Source organism: Anarhichas minor, unplaced genomic scaffold (genome assembly GCF_050575085.1).
Source record: "Anarhichas minor isolate MPS153535 unplaced genomic scaffold, ASM5057508v1 ptg000058l, whole genome shotgun sequence".
In the NCBI taxonomy this organism is placed as follows: Eukaryota; Metazoa; Chordata; class Actinopteri; order Perciformes; family Anarhichadidae; genus Anarhichas; species Anarhichas minor.
In genome coordinates, this window is record NW_027466504.1 from 12,062,390 (window position 1) to 12,077,754 (window position 15,365).

The 15,365-nt window shown below is 41.7% G+C and overlaps 1 protein-coding gene and 1 long non-coding RNA gene across 2 annotated transcripts; both read left to right on the forward strand.

Annotated features, from left to right (window-relative positions):
* Nucleotides 1-3,459: 3,459 nt before the first annotated feature.
* On the forward strand, nucleotides 3,460-5,521 carry LOC142932806 (uncharacterized). Its single transcript, XR_012947535.1, has 3 exons — nucleotides 3,460-3,532; nucleotides 4,343-4,436; nucleotides 5,361-5,521. It is a non-coding gene; the product is annotated as an uncharacterized LOC142932806 (long non-coding RNA).
* A 1,913-nt stretch (nucleotides 5,522-7,434) lies between these two features.
* Nucleotides 7,435-10,465, forward strand: LOC142933184 (guanylin-like). The gene is given in 5 exon segments (XM_076077315.1): nucleotides 7,435-7,439; nucleotides 7,520-7,577; nucleotides 8,752-8,764; nucleotides 8,767-8,946; nucleotides 10,401-10,465. Coding segments are annotated over 5 exon segments (321 nt in total).
* Nucleotides 10,466-15,365: the final 4,900 nt, after the last annotated feature.

Sequence of the window (15,365 nt, forward strand, 5' to 3'; positions counted from 1 at the left end):
ATCGTGCGCTCAGTCGCAACCATTACGCACAGCAAGTCCGCTACTCACACACCACGTCTTCGACGATGTATACATAGTTTTTGCAAAGGCTAAAAATAAAAGGAAAATATAATATCAGAATATAAAGGGAGAAACACCTTTAATGTGTCAGAATATCATTTGGTTACCATGTGTCCAGTTGGGTCTCCAAATATCCTTTTAGAGCTCCGCCTGGATCTCTTCATGGAAGAAACACTGTAGAATGGTCATACTTTGTCCAATCTTCTTCAAATTTCTCCAAATGCCCACTGCTCTGTTTCTGTATGACCTACAGGTTTTCTGACATTTTTGATGCATATAGTCAGTGGTTCAGAAGCTAGCCATTTTAATTTGGGCATGTCATTTTAGGCAGTTTTGCTCCAAAATAGGGGTGGAGTTGAACAGGTAACAATATAGTTATTGAATACAAATCAAACCAAGAGTGAGAATGTTGGTTTATGTAGGTAGGTTTAACCCGAACCATTGTGTTTTCCTAGAGCTAGCCAAATAGTTTTTAGCCTAAACCTAAGTGGCGCCAAGGGGTATCCAATGCGTTACAAAGTGACACCAAAGGGTCCTGACCAAGCATCCATATGCGACCTGTCACGACCCGGCTCAAAAGGCCGCAACATGAGGGAGACAAGACGAGTTAAAAGTAATAGACATTTATTTAAAGTACAAACTAACAGACCTAAACTAAACAAACAAACAAACAAACAAACAAACAAACAAACAAACAAACAAACAAACAAACAGCCAGGTCCTCCGCACAGGAGACAGCGAGGAGATGCGCAGAGAGGCACCAGCCACAGAAGAGGGGCAGCCTTTATAGCTGGGACCAACCCAACTCAGGTGTCACCCATCAGTGGCCAATTAACATCCTGGAAGACAACCTGAGAGGAAACAGACACAGACCCCTGGTGGAAGGGAGGGGTCGTCACACCCCCCTCCATAAAAACAGTGTTCCCACCAGGAACACCAACAAACTGCATACACATTTTAAATTTCACAGATTTCATATTCCAGATTAAAAGTGCATCCCCCCCAGCCCTCCAACCAATCTCCACTCTGCAACCCAGCAACTCCAACATTTGGAGAAGCATCCAAGAGTGAGAGTGGATAAGGAAGGAAGGCCAGAGAGATTACACAGTGATATGGTGAAGCACATGATGGGAAGCAGGGTTTGCTGCGAGGGCCAGTTCATGCAATGAGCTGCATGAACGAGCTGGGACCAACCCAACTCAGGTGTCGCCCATGAGGACTCGGTTTCAATTAGAGACCCAATGCCGGACTCTACTTCTTCCCCAGCCCTCACTTCACCCTCACATTTCCCCACCTCATCTCTGGCTTGTCTGGAAGCCCTCCCGTGGTTCCCCCAGCAAAAGAACTTCCAATGTCATCTGTCCCGGTGCTCCCGCTTCCCGTGGCTCTTGGGTCCTTTGCGGTCCCCCTGGCTACAGCGATGCGTCGGAGCTGGCGGCGGACGGTGAGGAAGATGTGGCCGTAGACGACGAACATGGCCACCAGCCACCACGAGGCAGCAGAAGTTGAAGTACACCATTTAGTTCATGTCCACCACACAAGTGAAGATACAGTAGCTGGAATAACAGAGACCAAAATGAAAGAGTTTATGGTGACAATACTGCAGGCAAATGAAAATGGCATGCGACGTATATCTTTATCCATCCATACTATCACAGTAGAAGTTATCGGATCCATGATACCAATTTGTCATATTCCTCAGCAAGTAAATACATCACAATATCGAACACAACAACACAATAACTCCACCTATTGGGTCGTGTCAGGTGATATTTGACACAGGAGGCAATGTAGTTCCTAAGTTCTCGTTCCTCTAATTCCATGGACAACCGCACCTTTTTTGAACCGCCAAACTTCTTACACAGTTTCTTGAAAATAGCCTTGTCCAGTTTTTTTAATCTTTTGATATCAAATTTGACATCCTGGACTTCGATCCACGTTCTTTCAAACAGATACATAATGATGGCCTCAAACGGAAGCAAAGTGATGGGTTCTGCAAAGTGCTGGGTGGCCCAACTCTGATTTGATTTTTTTTAAATCCGCGAAACCAGCGCCTCCACGAATACCTGAACTGACCTTTTCCTTAGTTCTTCCTGTGCTATTGCACCTGGCCCAGGTTCAGAAAGTGCGTCCTCATGTACTGAGCTAGTTGAATCAGAACCTTCGTTCTTTAGTTCAGGGGGAGTGATGCCCGGATTAATTACAGGCTCTTCACTTGGAGCGATAAAGGAGAGGGCAGAGTTGACACATGAGGCTGCAACCTCTTTATGGATTAAGACTTCATGAACCTCTGAAAAGCTCTGTGTGTCGTCCGGACTGGACTCCGCCTGGTTCTCATTTCTTCCCCTGAGAGGGCTGACAGCACATCTGTCCATCCCCTCTGTCTGTGATGTGCCTGGTCTATCCATGGAGGTTGTTTCCCGAACCTCCTTTCCACATCTGAAGAAATTGCAGATAGTGTCGAACGTTTTGGGTCGTGTCAGGTGATATTTGACACAGGAGGCAATGTAGTTCCCAAGTTCTCGTTCCTCTAATTCCATGGACAACCGCACCTTTTTTGAACCGCCAAACGTCTTACACAGTTTCTTGAAAATGGCCTTGTCAAGGTTTTTTAATCTTTTGATATCAAAATCGACATCCTGGACTTCGATCCACGTTCTTTCAAACAGATGCATAATGATGGCCTCAAACGGACGTAAAGTGATGGGTTCTGCAAAGTGCTGGGTGGCCCAACTCTGATTTGTTTTTTTTAAAATCCGCGAAACCAGCGCCTCCACGAATACCTGAACTGACCTTTTCCTTAGTTCTTCCTGTGCTATTGCACCTGGCCCAGGTTCAGAAAGTGAGTCCTCGTGTACTGAGCTAGTGTCTGAAAAGCTCTGTGTGCCGTCAAAAACACAGAGCACATAAATCAGCACACAAATCAGCACATAAATCAGCACATAAATCGGCACACGAATCAGCACATGAATCAGAACACATAAAGCAAAATACATTTTAAATTCTGGGAGATTACGTCGTTCCAGTGGGGATATTTCAAGTCTATTCATTGTTTAATTCTAATCTTCAATGCAGTAAAGATTTCACGTCTGCTCTGTGAGTGTAACACAACTATTCTGGCTGTAGGGTAGTCAATTTATATTGAAGAGATCACAGGATCACAGGCAATCGCGTGACGTCACAAAGGCTCAAAACAACGCAAACAATTGACCGTTCTGTTCTGAGCCTTTGTGACGTCACATGGGCTGCAAATTCCTGCTTCACGAGGCTTGACAGGATTCTTCTTCGTGGGTATTTTGCGTCTTCTTCTTCTTCTTCTGCTTTTGATTTCCCGGTAGATTGGATGCCGTGAGACACGATGCTGCCCCTATAGTTCAGTGTTGATGTACTGCATTCCTACTGATGTAAACATGTCAAAATGTTCCTGTCAAGCCTCGTGAAGCGGGAATGTGCAGCCCACTATCATGGACTGGTAAATTATATTTGAAACATGAACCGTTAGCTTATTTCCGCTAGTGCTGCTACTTTACTGTGTTAGCTGGTGGCTAACGAAACCGTTCATAATCAATGCTGATGCTAATCAGGCTAAATGCTGATTTGTGTACTGTTGACATGTTTTAACCAGCGACAAACACGTGGTTCTCGGTCAGTTATTGGGGTTAATATATATGTATGATAATGATATGTTATTGATTACACAAAAGTTTAAATTAAATTATCACCGCTGAATAAACTAATAACAAACAGCTGTTTATTGTTGTTAGTACAGTTGGTATTACTGTCTCTATCAGTGAGTACTTTCAGCTGTTAATGAATAGTTAGTTAACTAGTTAGTTATGTTATGTATTAGTACTTAAGTGCATTTACTATTGTACAATTTTGAGGTACTTGTACTTCCATTTTCTGCTACTGTATGCTAACGTTTCTCCACTACTCTTCAGAGGGCAATATCGCAGTTTTTTACAGATTATTCATTCAAAAATATAAATTAACAAATACATTATGATGTATTATTATAGTTTAAGATATTCAGCAGTATTCTTTAAAAGTAGCTCCACGTTTAGCTGCAACATTAAAGTGATGAACACATAATTGCATTAAAATAACTACTTCTTTGGTGAGTCGAGTATCCCCAAATGATTTCAACTAGTCCCTAGCAGGACATTTTCACTAAAACATATTGTTGTCAGAAGTATTTTGCACAGGATGTTCAGATTTGGGTTATTTTGTCAAATAACACTTGTTAGATTGGATTAATAAACTCTTGTTTGTCTCCTAAAAGTGTTCAGGACGTCACCGCTGGGTGATCTACACCACAGAGATGAACGGAAAGAACACCATGTGGCAGGTGGACGGCAGCATGGCTCTAGCTGATGGTAGGAGCAGTCTGGTATAGAATCAGTACGACAATGACTGTGCTGTCCTCACTAAAAGTTGTTTTAGTAAAACGTAGTTTTCAGCTATACAGCCAGCGTGACAATATATTTCCCAGCACCGTATCCTCCAAGGAACAGACAGGTTGTTGTATTTGCAAGGTTTAATGGTGGAAAATATGTAATATATTTGTAAAACTGAAAAAGAGCACAAACAATACAAAACGTAAGTGCCTTTGTAAGTACTTAATAATATCTAGTACATCAGTATAAATGCTACTAACACAAACCAAAGAAATATGAATATAAACATGTTAATATAACTGTAAATAGAAACACACTTACGGATGAAAGCGATTTTGTGGACTTCAAGGCACAGGATTATATGGATTGAACACTGAGATGCTCAGTCAATAGCTGTGTCTCAATTCAGGGTCTGCATCCTGCGGAGGCTGCATTCGTAGACCGGTTGCGTCACAGCGCTGCGACTAGTGCTGTCCCATTTCGCATTTTTGTTGAAGAGTCCTTCAATGCAGCCGACGAATGCAGCCTTCTCGTCGGAGATTTGGAGGACACATCTGATGTGTGCTTCGCGGCCCAGCATATCCCAAGATGCATTGCGTGCCGGTGCACTATTACCGGCAGCTCGGCTGCCTGCATCCGACCGTACTAAGCCTTGTAATGTAACTTTTAATAACTTTACTTTCAAACCTCAGAGGTTGAATAATATCTTACTGAGTTTGTGATGATTTTACAGATGATTTATACTTCATATCATGTACATAAACGGACCAACGTGAGCTCAGGTAGACAGGTTGTGAACCTGAAATATCACTTTAAGTCCGGTAACGTTTCAAACGTTGAGATTAACTACACGAATACACTGAATTCGAGTATTTTGCTGATTCTGTTCTTGTTTTGTTACAGGGAGCCTGGAGCTGAGGGGAGAACGATGGACAAACATTCAGCAACCGTAGCTTTGAATTAAGACATTAGTCCATTTGTAATATCTCCATTTGACCATCATGTACTTAAGGTTACAGTTACATGAGCTCTCATCCTGTACAACGCCTTCACTAATAAGACAACCAGTAGATCCTTCTGATGTGTTATTGTTGCTGTCACAGAGATGACAGTTGTGATGTCACCTTTTTATTTTATTTATTTAAATTGACATAAGACATCCATGTAAATGATTTCTATGTGAATATGTGTATATTCTGCTGTGTAAAATGTGTCAATCTTCTAAGTTTGCATCCCTGTGTGAACATTATTGATAAATGTTTCTCTTTTCATCAACTTATTTAAAAAATATAAAGTATATGCACATGTGTTACTGAGAGTTAATAAACACATTTGCTGACATTTGTTTTGCTGCTGTTAATATTAACTGTCTTGATTGATTTCCTCTGCCTTAGGATTGCTATATATATATGTACATGTAAATATATATGTATGTGTGAATGAAATGAAATAAAGTTATTGATAAATTAATTTAATTACCAGAACTATAACTGATTGAAAATTAGTTATTAGTAACTGATTTAATTAACTTATTATTAATATAGAAAAACAATATTATGAAAAAGATCTATGAATTAATTATTGAATATATGATAAAAAAAACTGATTAAAACACTAAACTAAAACCTTTCCAGTAGTTTAGTTTAGTTTAATGTATTTATATGTATATATATTTATAATATATATATATATATATACACACACACTATAAATGTATATATAAACACACTATACATATATATATATATATATATATATATATATATATATATATATATATATATATATAATCATGTTGAGCAGGGATTTTAGGGACGGGAGCAACAAGAGGGGGGCGGGGCGGGGCGGGAACAGCTGTTGACGCAAACAGGAAGTCCTCTGTGGCGTAGGCCGTCTCATTTGGTAGACCGCATGGTCTGGCCTATGCGGTCCTCAAAGGACGTGGCCCACGTAGACCGCGAAGGCTGGGTCCTCCGAAGGATGCAGACCCTGAATTGAGACACAGCCAATGAGTCCATGGGCACACGGCACTTCTTGAAAATCACTTCCTGTTACTCTGATTATTTACACTTCGCTCACTTCCTGTTCAGTGCAGCTATTCACAATCGCCACTAGGTGTTGCTAAAGGACATATATAATAACCAATACATTAAATACAATACACTCCCCGCCTGGCATATTAAGACATATGCCACTATGTACATATTAACCCACAGTCCTTTCTCATCCGAGTCTGTACAGGAGAACTGCTACTGTACCAAATGTAGGACTGCAGTCTTACAGTGAGTTGACCGGGCTGTCACTCAGCGACTCATCCTACCTATGGCTTTGCCCTCAGCAAGCTGTGGACTGTGTGACACGTCATTCCCATGATTGTCTTTCTGGGAGAAAAGCAGGACCACTTCAGAGATGGGTCTGAAGAATATCTTGAGCGTCTGATTTCTTGTCAATTTGACTTCCACCTTTCTTACCAGTCCATCTTTACTGGGAATAGCATTCACAACAACTCCCATTGGCCACTGATTTATTTTTGTCTGACTGTCCTTCATCAGAACTATGTCCCCTTCTGTGAGTGGTGGTGCAAGCTCAGCATGCTCATTGTCAAGCATATTTTGCATGAACTCAGTGAAGTGCACTTTCATTCTAGGTTTCTTCTGTAACATCTGTCGCACCAACCTTAGACGGCTGTGAGCATAGTCTCTGTTAGGGAGATGTCTCCGTGGGTGACGGAAAGGGAGAGGAGCAACCCAGCTGTTTGTGTCATCTTGTGTCAACTCTCGTTCCATGATCTGAAGGAAGGCTAGATCCTCAACAGAGTGAGCAAGCAGGTTGTCATTCTCTGTTGTACAGAAAACCGTTTTTCCTAGGTTATCCATCTTTGATACCATCAATGCACTTTGCGTGGGTTTGTGCAGGAGAGGATTCTTGCCATTACTTTCGATACTATAGATTTCTTTCACTCGTATCTGATTCTCACATGGAGTAAGGCAAGTTGGTCTTCCATTTTCAAGGATGCAGGTCTTCAAGGCACCCACTATGTTTGCATTGTGAGCGCCTCCTAGGCATACATCCCCTATAGTGTATGTGCTGTGCAAGTCCTCCAGTGCTGTGACTGTCACGGTAAGAACGCCTGAAACCTGGAACGCTCCACCATTCAACCAAACCTCCTGTCTAGCTTCTCTTGTGATTTTGTTTTTGCAATTCTTATTTGAAAGTCTTTGTGTAATCTGGTCCTGTCTGTGTGGCTGTTTGATTATATATTCTTGTTCTATTATTATTCTAGAACTTTTGCAAGTCATATATGAGCTGTTGGTTTGGCTTTCTCTGGCATTGACTCTGATGAGCTCTCTCATCACAAATTATTTTAAGGGAGCTTCTCAAATTAGGCCTCCACATTTACTGTAACACTTTTGTGGTAGTTTGATATTTTTCACCTGTATGTTTGAAGTATTGTTCCTATCTCATGTAAAAGGCTAAGGGCCAGGGTATACTGCTCTAGTTCATAGCACGTGTTGTACGACACATGCTAATTAAAGTGCTTTGGAGCACATCTTCAGACAGTTGCTCCTGGAAGACATTCACGGTCTTGCATTCTCGGTTGTACACATGAAAAGTAAATGAAAAATTGAGCTGAGAGAGAAGTTGAAACCCTGGCTCCCTTCTCACCTCTGCACAGCCGAGGCCTCCCTTTGAACTGTGGAAAAAATGAAAAACAAAATGGTACCACTTTCTAATATGGCACGGTGCAGCCCTCAGAGAAACATAAGTAAAATGATACCAGGTAGTTTTTGAGGCATCAGATGGTTTCTGGATCCTGATGTACACTTGAACCCAGATAGTTTCGCCTTAGGGGCATCACAAGTTACACTTTATAAAGGGTCAATAATTATTAATATTTGATATTATTAAATCATTTGATCCTGCTTTAGACTTCACCATCAACATGTGGGTTGCCAGGTTGAGAAAATCCATCCAGCATTACACTAATTTATTCCCCCACCTTCTGGAACAAAATACAACTTATTAACATTCAGTGCATTACTGAAGTGGGGAAATTACATAATTTTCATTTATTAGTATTTGTTTCATTATTAAAGCCACTACATACAACATAAAGCCTGGGACAAGGGTGGTACCCACACATATCAATATAAACCTCATGATATGCAAAGTATTCAGGTTAGTATATCACAAGTCAATAAGTGAAAGTGACTGTAGCACAAGTAAGTGTCCTGTGGTATTTCCAGCCTCGCTGGACGTGGCCTCAGAGCTAACAGCATGTCATTCCTTACAGGAGGGAGACCTTCATTCTCCCTGGAGTCAGTGAAGGCACTGGGGGCTCTGATAGCTGGAGATGATTCAGCAGCAGAAAAGGAGCTCCAGCTGGTGGAGGCCAAAGCAGCAGCTGTGTGTTCTCACCCCGCTCTGCCCCAAGACTTCAGACCTTTGTGTCTGGGGACAAATGCTGGAGCATCTCTGGCCAGACTGGGTAAAGTCCATTTGTAAACACAGTTCTGTGATGGTCGGGTTTCCAGTGGTGGAAAGCTAGTGTATTTACTCGACTACTGTACTTAAGTACAATTCTACATCTCAGAGGGTAGTATTGTACTTTTTACTCCACTACATTTGTCCGACAGCTTTAGTCCCCTTCCTGGGCGACCGGGGATCATTGTGAGAGCAGATCGGCTCTGCTAGTCCATGTCCATAGTCCATGTCCATGTGTCCTTGGTCAAGACACTTAACCCCAAATTCTCCCGAGGGCTGTGCCTGCGGTGTTTGAATGGGTGTGAATGCTTAGAATGTCCTGATAAATAGTGGCACCTTGCATGCTAGTCCCTGTCATCAGTGTGTGAATGGGTGAATGACGACATGTAGAGTTAAAGAGCTTTGAGTGGTCTGAAGACTGAAAGGCTCTATACAAGTACAAATCCATTTACCATTCCTTTCCAGTGAAACCCACGAATCTACAGAAGGGACAATTCTCATACTTCTTCAGCTAAATAAACTATTTAAAAAGCCTCTTGGAGGAACTGGAACATGCATTGTCAGCCAGCTGAAAACGGCTGTTTTTCTTTTTAATTCTCACAGGACATTTAGAAACAACGATATATCCAGATTATCCATATGGTTCCCAACATGGAGGTCAGGAGCCCCCAGGGGTTAATAAGATAAAGACAACATGATTGAAGGGATAAGAAAGAAAATAATAATAATTGCAACTACAGTACACAGTGTTTACTACTGACATTTCATAAATGTTTGGCATTTTCTTGTAAAATACTGAACACTTTTACCTCTTCAAACAATATATATCCTTCAAAATGAAACAATCTGAGAAGATGACTGTTTGGTTAATTCATCGCAACTCACATCCACACTGGGTCATAAGTAAACACTGTATTTTACAGGGTCACAATCAAACGGATTGGAAACTACTGACTATAACCACTTGATTTGGAGGGCAAACTGAAAGTGAGCACACCTGAGAGCTGATAATAATCCTTCACTAATCCTTTTCTTCCCACATAACTTTGACTAACGTTGTTTCCAACCTGTCTGGTCATCAGTATCATTGTCAGTAATGTCACTGTGTTCCCAGATTTAAACAATGCTCTGACTTTATCTGCTACGGATTCAGGTTGAGGTGATGTTGTCCTACAGCAGAGGCCCAAAGGCTTCAGAAAGCTTCAAACTAACTAGTTTGTATGACGTGTTCTCGGACCACATCTCATGTGTTAACAGCGGTTCTAAATGGCCCCATGTTGTTTGATGCTGAGGTCTTAGGGATGGTGATGTTCCTCGTTCAGTCTATGCAACACTTTGGTCCACAGTGAAGTATCTCAACAACTACTGGCCAGATTTCCATGATATTTCGATGGACATTTATGGTCTCCAGCAAATGACTTGGAATATTTTTGGTGATGTTTTCTTTTCCTTTTTCAGCACTGGTGGCTTCCCACTCTGACGCCTGTGAGATCTGTGAATCTGTTGCCTGCACTGGATGTTGAGAGGGAAACCTGCATTGTGACGTCATCTGTCCCAGAATGATTTCTGATTTTGACTGTATTCAAAATCAAAATGAAATATAAAACAAAAAGAAAAAACATTGATATATTTTTGTTTGTGTGATGATTGATTATGTGTTTCTTCTGATCTGTCTTCTAAGGTTTGTTTAGTCATTAGCTGAAGGTGCCTGATCAACAGAGCAGAATACATGCAGCCTGCGGCACTCTCTGGCACTCTCTGGCACCCTCTGGCAGCGTGTGGCACCTATTGACATACATATACATATAAACAGAGGAAGAGTGAAGATATTTTCAGACATGTATTTTTGGATTGGGCATTTTATGGGTTTTAATATTATATTTAATTTTTTAATAAATATACTTTTAAATGATAATAAAACGGATGATTTATTTTCATTATTTTAGCCGATTGTTGTAAATGACTATAAAAGTAATAATTTGGAAAGAGTGTATTATGCTCCCTTTTGTTGCAAAACCAGCAAAATCATACTTAAATAAAATGAATGAGAAACAAAAAGGTACAACGTAATTACTCTAAGGATGCATAGAGAGAACGGGTGGCTCTGGTGACTCAACTAAAATCATAAAACTGATTTACGGAAGCTGACCTGTTGTAACAACAATGTGTGTTCTCAGGAAATGTCTCAGGAAATGTGGCTCCGCCCCCTCAGCTCCGCAGCTTCTTGACGGGTGCCGAACTAGTACCACTCGCCTGCTGAAGTGCCACAGAGTGCCACAGAAAGAAGGATGGGGAATTCTACAGACACCTTGAGACGACGGCGAGAGACCGAAAGGTAAGTTAGCTATTTACTAACTACTCTAGTTACGAACTACTACTTACTACTACATTTATCAGTTGAAAGCCAAGTATTAGGGTTAATATATAAAATGCTAATGCTACAAGCTAACATGCTAATGACACAATTGCTAGCATCCTCGCCTGCATAATAATACTGCCAAAGACGTCGCAATATATAGCTACACACGCCGATTTTACCGGTAGTTATGGCTCCAACAGGTAGTATGGTTGAGGTTTGATTGAGATATCGCTTCACTCTTTTCTGCATTTTAGATTCATACTGTTGGATTGAATCTTGTATTCGTGATGGACAGTCCACAAATGGCTCCCGCCATTTCTGTACTGGACATGTACAGTGGGTACGGAAAGTATTCAGACCCCTTTAAATTTTTCACTTTGTTTCATTGCAGCCATTTGCTAAAATCAAAAAAGTTCATTTTATTTCTCATTAATGTACACTCGGCACCCCATCTTGACAGAAAAAAACAGAAATGTAGAAATTTTTGCAAATTTATTAAAAAAGAAAAACTGAAATATCACATGGTCATAAGTATTCAGACCCGTATTCAGAGCGGGTTGAAGTTTCACGAGCGAGCGGATTGAAGCTAAGCGAGCGACTTTTGCTCGCGCGAGAGTGAATTCTTCTCGCGGAGTGACGTAAAAGCGCTCGGCAAAGTAAAATAAGCGCGCGACTGTTTGATTTTCGCGCGCGCATGGATCTCATTTGCGCTCTCGGATTTTGACAGTGATTTGCCTTCATAGACAGGCAGAAAGACAGTTAGATGGACTGAGTGAGTGGGGGAGACAGGCAGAAAGGAGGTCTAATGATCTTTCCTTGAATATCATGTGTGGATGTGTGTGTACGTGTGTAGAGACAGACAGACAGAGAGGAGGTTTAACAATGCCTTTGACTGAATATCTCCAACTCATGTGTGTGTAGAGAGAGAGAGAACCTGCGTGTGTGTAGTAACTGGTTGCCATGGTGACGACGCACCTGGTGTTAGAGGCAGACTGATTATTAAGAAACATTACAGTAATCAGTGATTGTGAACAAAACCCCTGCCTCTTTTTAACAAATTAGCAGGAGTCTCAGTGCCAAAATATGGATACCGTGAGAAAGATAAGACTGCCAAACGCGCCGATGTGTCTTTTATGTTTGTGGTGTTAAAAATGTGAGCTCCAGAGCAATATACAAAACTGGTACCGTCTGCTTTCTTTGAGAAATGAGTGGTCGGATTTAACATGGAGTCTAATGGAGCAGTTGGTTGGAGTTCATGTCGCTCTGCGGCTCTTTGAGCCAAATGTGTAAGTCTGTTGGATTCCATAGACACTTTACTGCGACCAGCACAACATTTCCAAGCTTTCTGGCCAAAATGGTGTATAAAGAGTGTGGGAGCTGGAGCAATTTGTTCGGAAAAATCACAGTAGAAGATTTTCCTCCTCCGCTCTGACAGTTATGCTCTCACTCTAGCTCTTAACGAGCCGTGCAATACACACCCATTATAAAATCTGAAACCGACCCAAAATTTTCCTGAAACTTGATCTGTGACTTCATGAAAACTGTGCTAGCTATCAAAATGTCCCTTTGGCTCAATAAAGTGCAGCGTTTTGTCTACGTTTTAAACTTTAAATCATGTTTCTACGTTAATGTACGGCTAGTCAATATGGGCCCAAAGTTAAGTGTTTTTTTTAGCTCTCTTCACGCCGAAACCCCATTCAAGTGAATGGAGAAATTTTGCTCCGTTTTTGGGGATTTTCGGGAAAACCGCTTGCCGAATCTCTTCGAAAAATAGATAGCACACTATTCCCGATCAGGCCGCACCTTTTGATGTATTTTTCACACCGCTGTTGGCAACGCTGTGCGGAAAAGTTAACTTCTCGTTCTGTCCACAGAGATGCGGAGGTGGTCCAACCTAGACCTCGTCGCTTCCTCAGATGGAAGAAGAAGAGGAGGATGGACCCGGCAGCAATCAACACTCCTGGTCAGTCTGCCAGGAAGTGAAGTGAAACTAAGAAGTGAAACTAATTTCTCGTTCTGTCCACAGAGATGCGGAGGTGGTCCAACCTAGACCTCGTCGCTTCCTCAGATGGAAGAAGAAGAGGAGGATGGACCCGGCAGCAATCAACACTCCTGGTCAGTCTGCCAGGAAGTGAAGTGAAACTAAGAAGTGAAACTAATTTTCAATCAGTTATAGTTCTTGTTCATGCGACGTTAGTTAGCTTGTAAGCTACGAACGTCACGTAACTTAACCGATCACTTTAACACGTGATGTTATAAGATCTATTATTTTGCTTCAACATTAGTATCGGTGACATTCGAGTGAGTTGAAACTGTTGGGGATTTTATTTATGGGTTTTAATATTAAATTTAATTGTTTAATAAATATACTTTTAAATCATAATAAAACGGATGATTTATTTTCATTATTTTAGCCGATTGTTGTAAATGACTATAAAAGTAATAATTTGGAAAGAGTGTATTATGTTCCCTTTTGTTGCAAAACCAGCAAAATCATACTTAAATAAAATGAATGAGAAACAAAAAGGTACAACGTAATTACTCTAAGGATGCATAGAGAGAACGGGTGGCTCTGGTGACTCAACTAAAATCATAAAACTGATTTACGGAAGCTGACCTGTTGTAACAACAATGTGTGTTCTCAGGAAATGTCTCAGGAAATGTGGCTCCGCCCCCTCAGCTCCGCAGCTTCTTGACGGGTGCCGAACTAGTACCACTCGCCTGCTGAAGTGCCACAGAGTGCCACAGAGAGAACGATGGGGAATTCTACACACACCTTGAGACGACGGCGAGAGACCGAAAGGTAAGTTAGCTATTTACTAACGGATTCTCTCTGGGGTTTAGGACAGGCGAGTTTGCTGGCCAATCAAGCACAGCGATACCGTGGTCATTAAACCAGGTATTGGTACTTTTGGCAGTGTGAGCAGGTGCCAAGTCCTGCTGGAAAATTAAATCAGCATCTCCATAAAGCTTGTCAGCAGAGGGAAGCATGAAGTGCTCTAAAATGTCCTGGTAGAAGCCTGCGCTGACTTTGGACTTGATAAAACACAGTGGACCAACACCAGCAGATGACATGGCTCCCCAAATCATCACTGACTGTGTAAACTTCACACTGGACCTCAAGACACTTGGATTGTGTGCCTCTCCACTCTGCCTCCAGACTCTGGGACCTTGATTTCCAAATTAAATGCAAAATTGATTTTCATCTGAAAAGAAGACTTTGGACCACTGAGCAACAGTCCAGTCCTTTTTCTCCTTAGCCCAGGTAACTTAGCTCAGGCAACTTAGCCCAGATAAGACACTTCTTACGTCTCTGGTTCAGGAGTGGCTTGACACAAGGAATGCGACAGTTGTAGCTCATGTCCTGGATACGTCTGTGTGTGGTGGCTCTTGAAGCACTGACTCCAGCCGCAGTTCACTCCTTGTGATTCTCACCAAAATTCTTGAATGACCTAAACCCCAGAGATTCTCTCTGGGGTTTCGGTCAACTTTTGGAGTATGGAGTCCCTACTTGTGAACTTGGGTATTGAGAAAGGCCCCTTGACGCGGTGAGCCGGGGACGAGTACCGGAGTGGGACGGACAGGAAACAGGGGCACCATGGGAAGTGAAGTCCTGCTCAGACGCTGTTGAATGGTTTTCACAAACTGACACGATTCAGTGTGAAGCGTGGAACCTGCCTCAACTCATTTGACGTCAAAGAAGAATGTAAATATGTCCGCTTTAACCTTATATATCCGTTACTGAATAATGGGTTTGTATACACGCCGCCATTAAAGATGACCGTATTTTCTTCATTTTTTTGCACCGTGGGTTTTGTAATGTAAACACAGGCGTCTGAGATACCTTGGAGGTCTTAAGTGGCTTTTCACAGATGAGTGCTTTACATTTGATCTCCTCAAAGTCAAACATTTCCCTTTTCACAACACTGAAACGAGGTGAATCGCGGGAGCAATTTGCTACACTACGCTGCGCTGTGCATGGATACATGTTACACTACATCGTTTGTTGTTCAGTTGGTCATTTTTAGCAATGAATGTCTTGACATTTGACTTAAACACTCTAC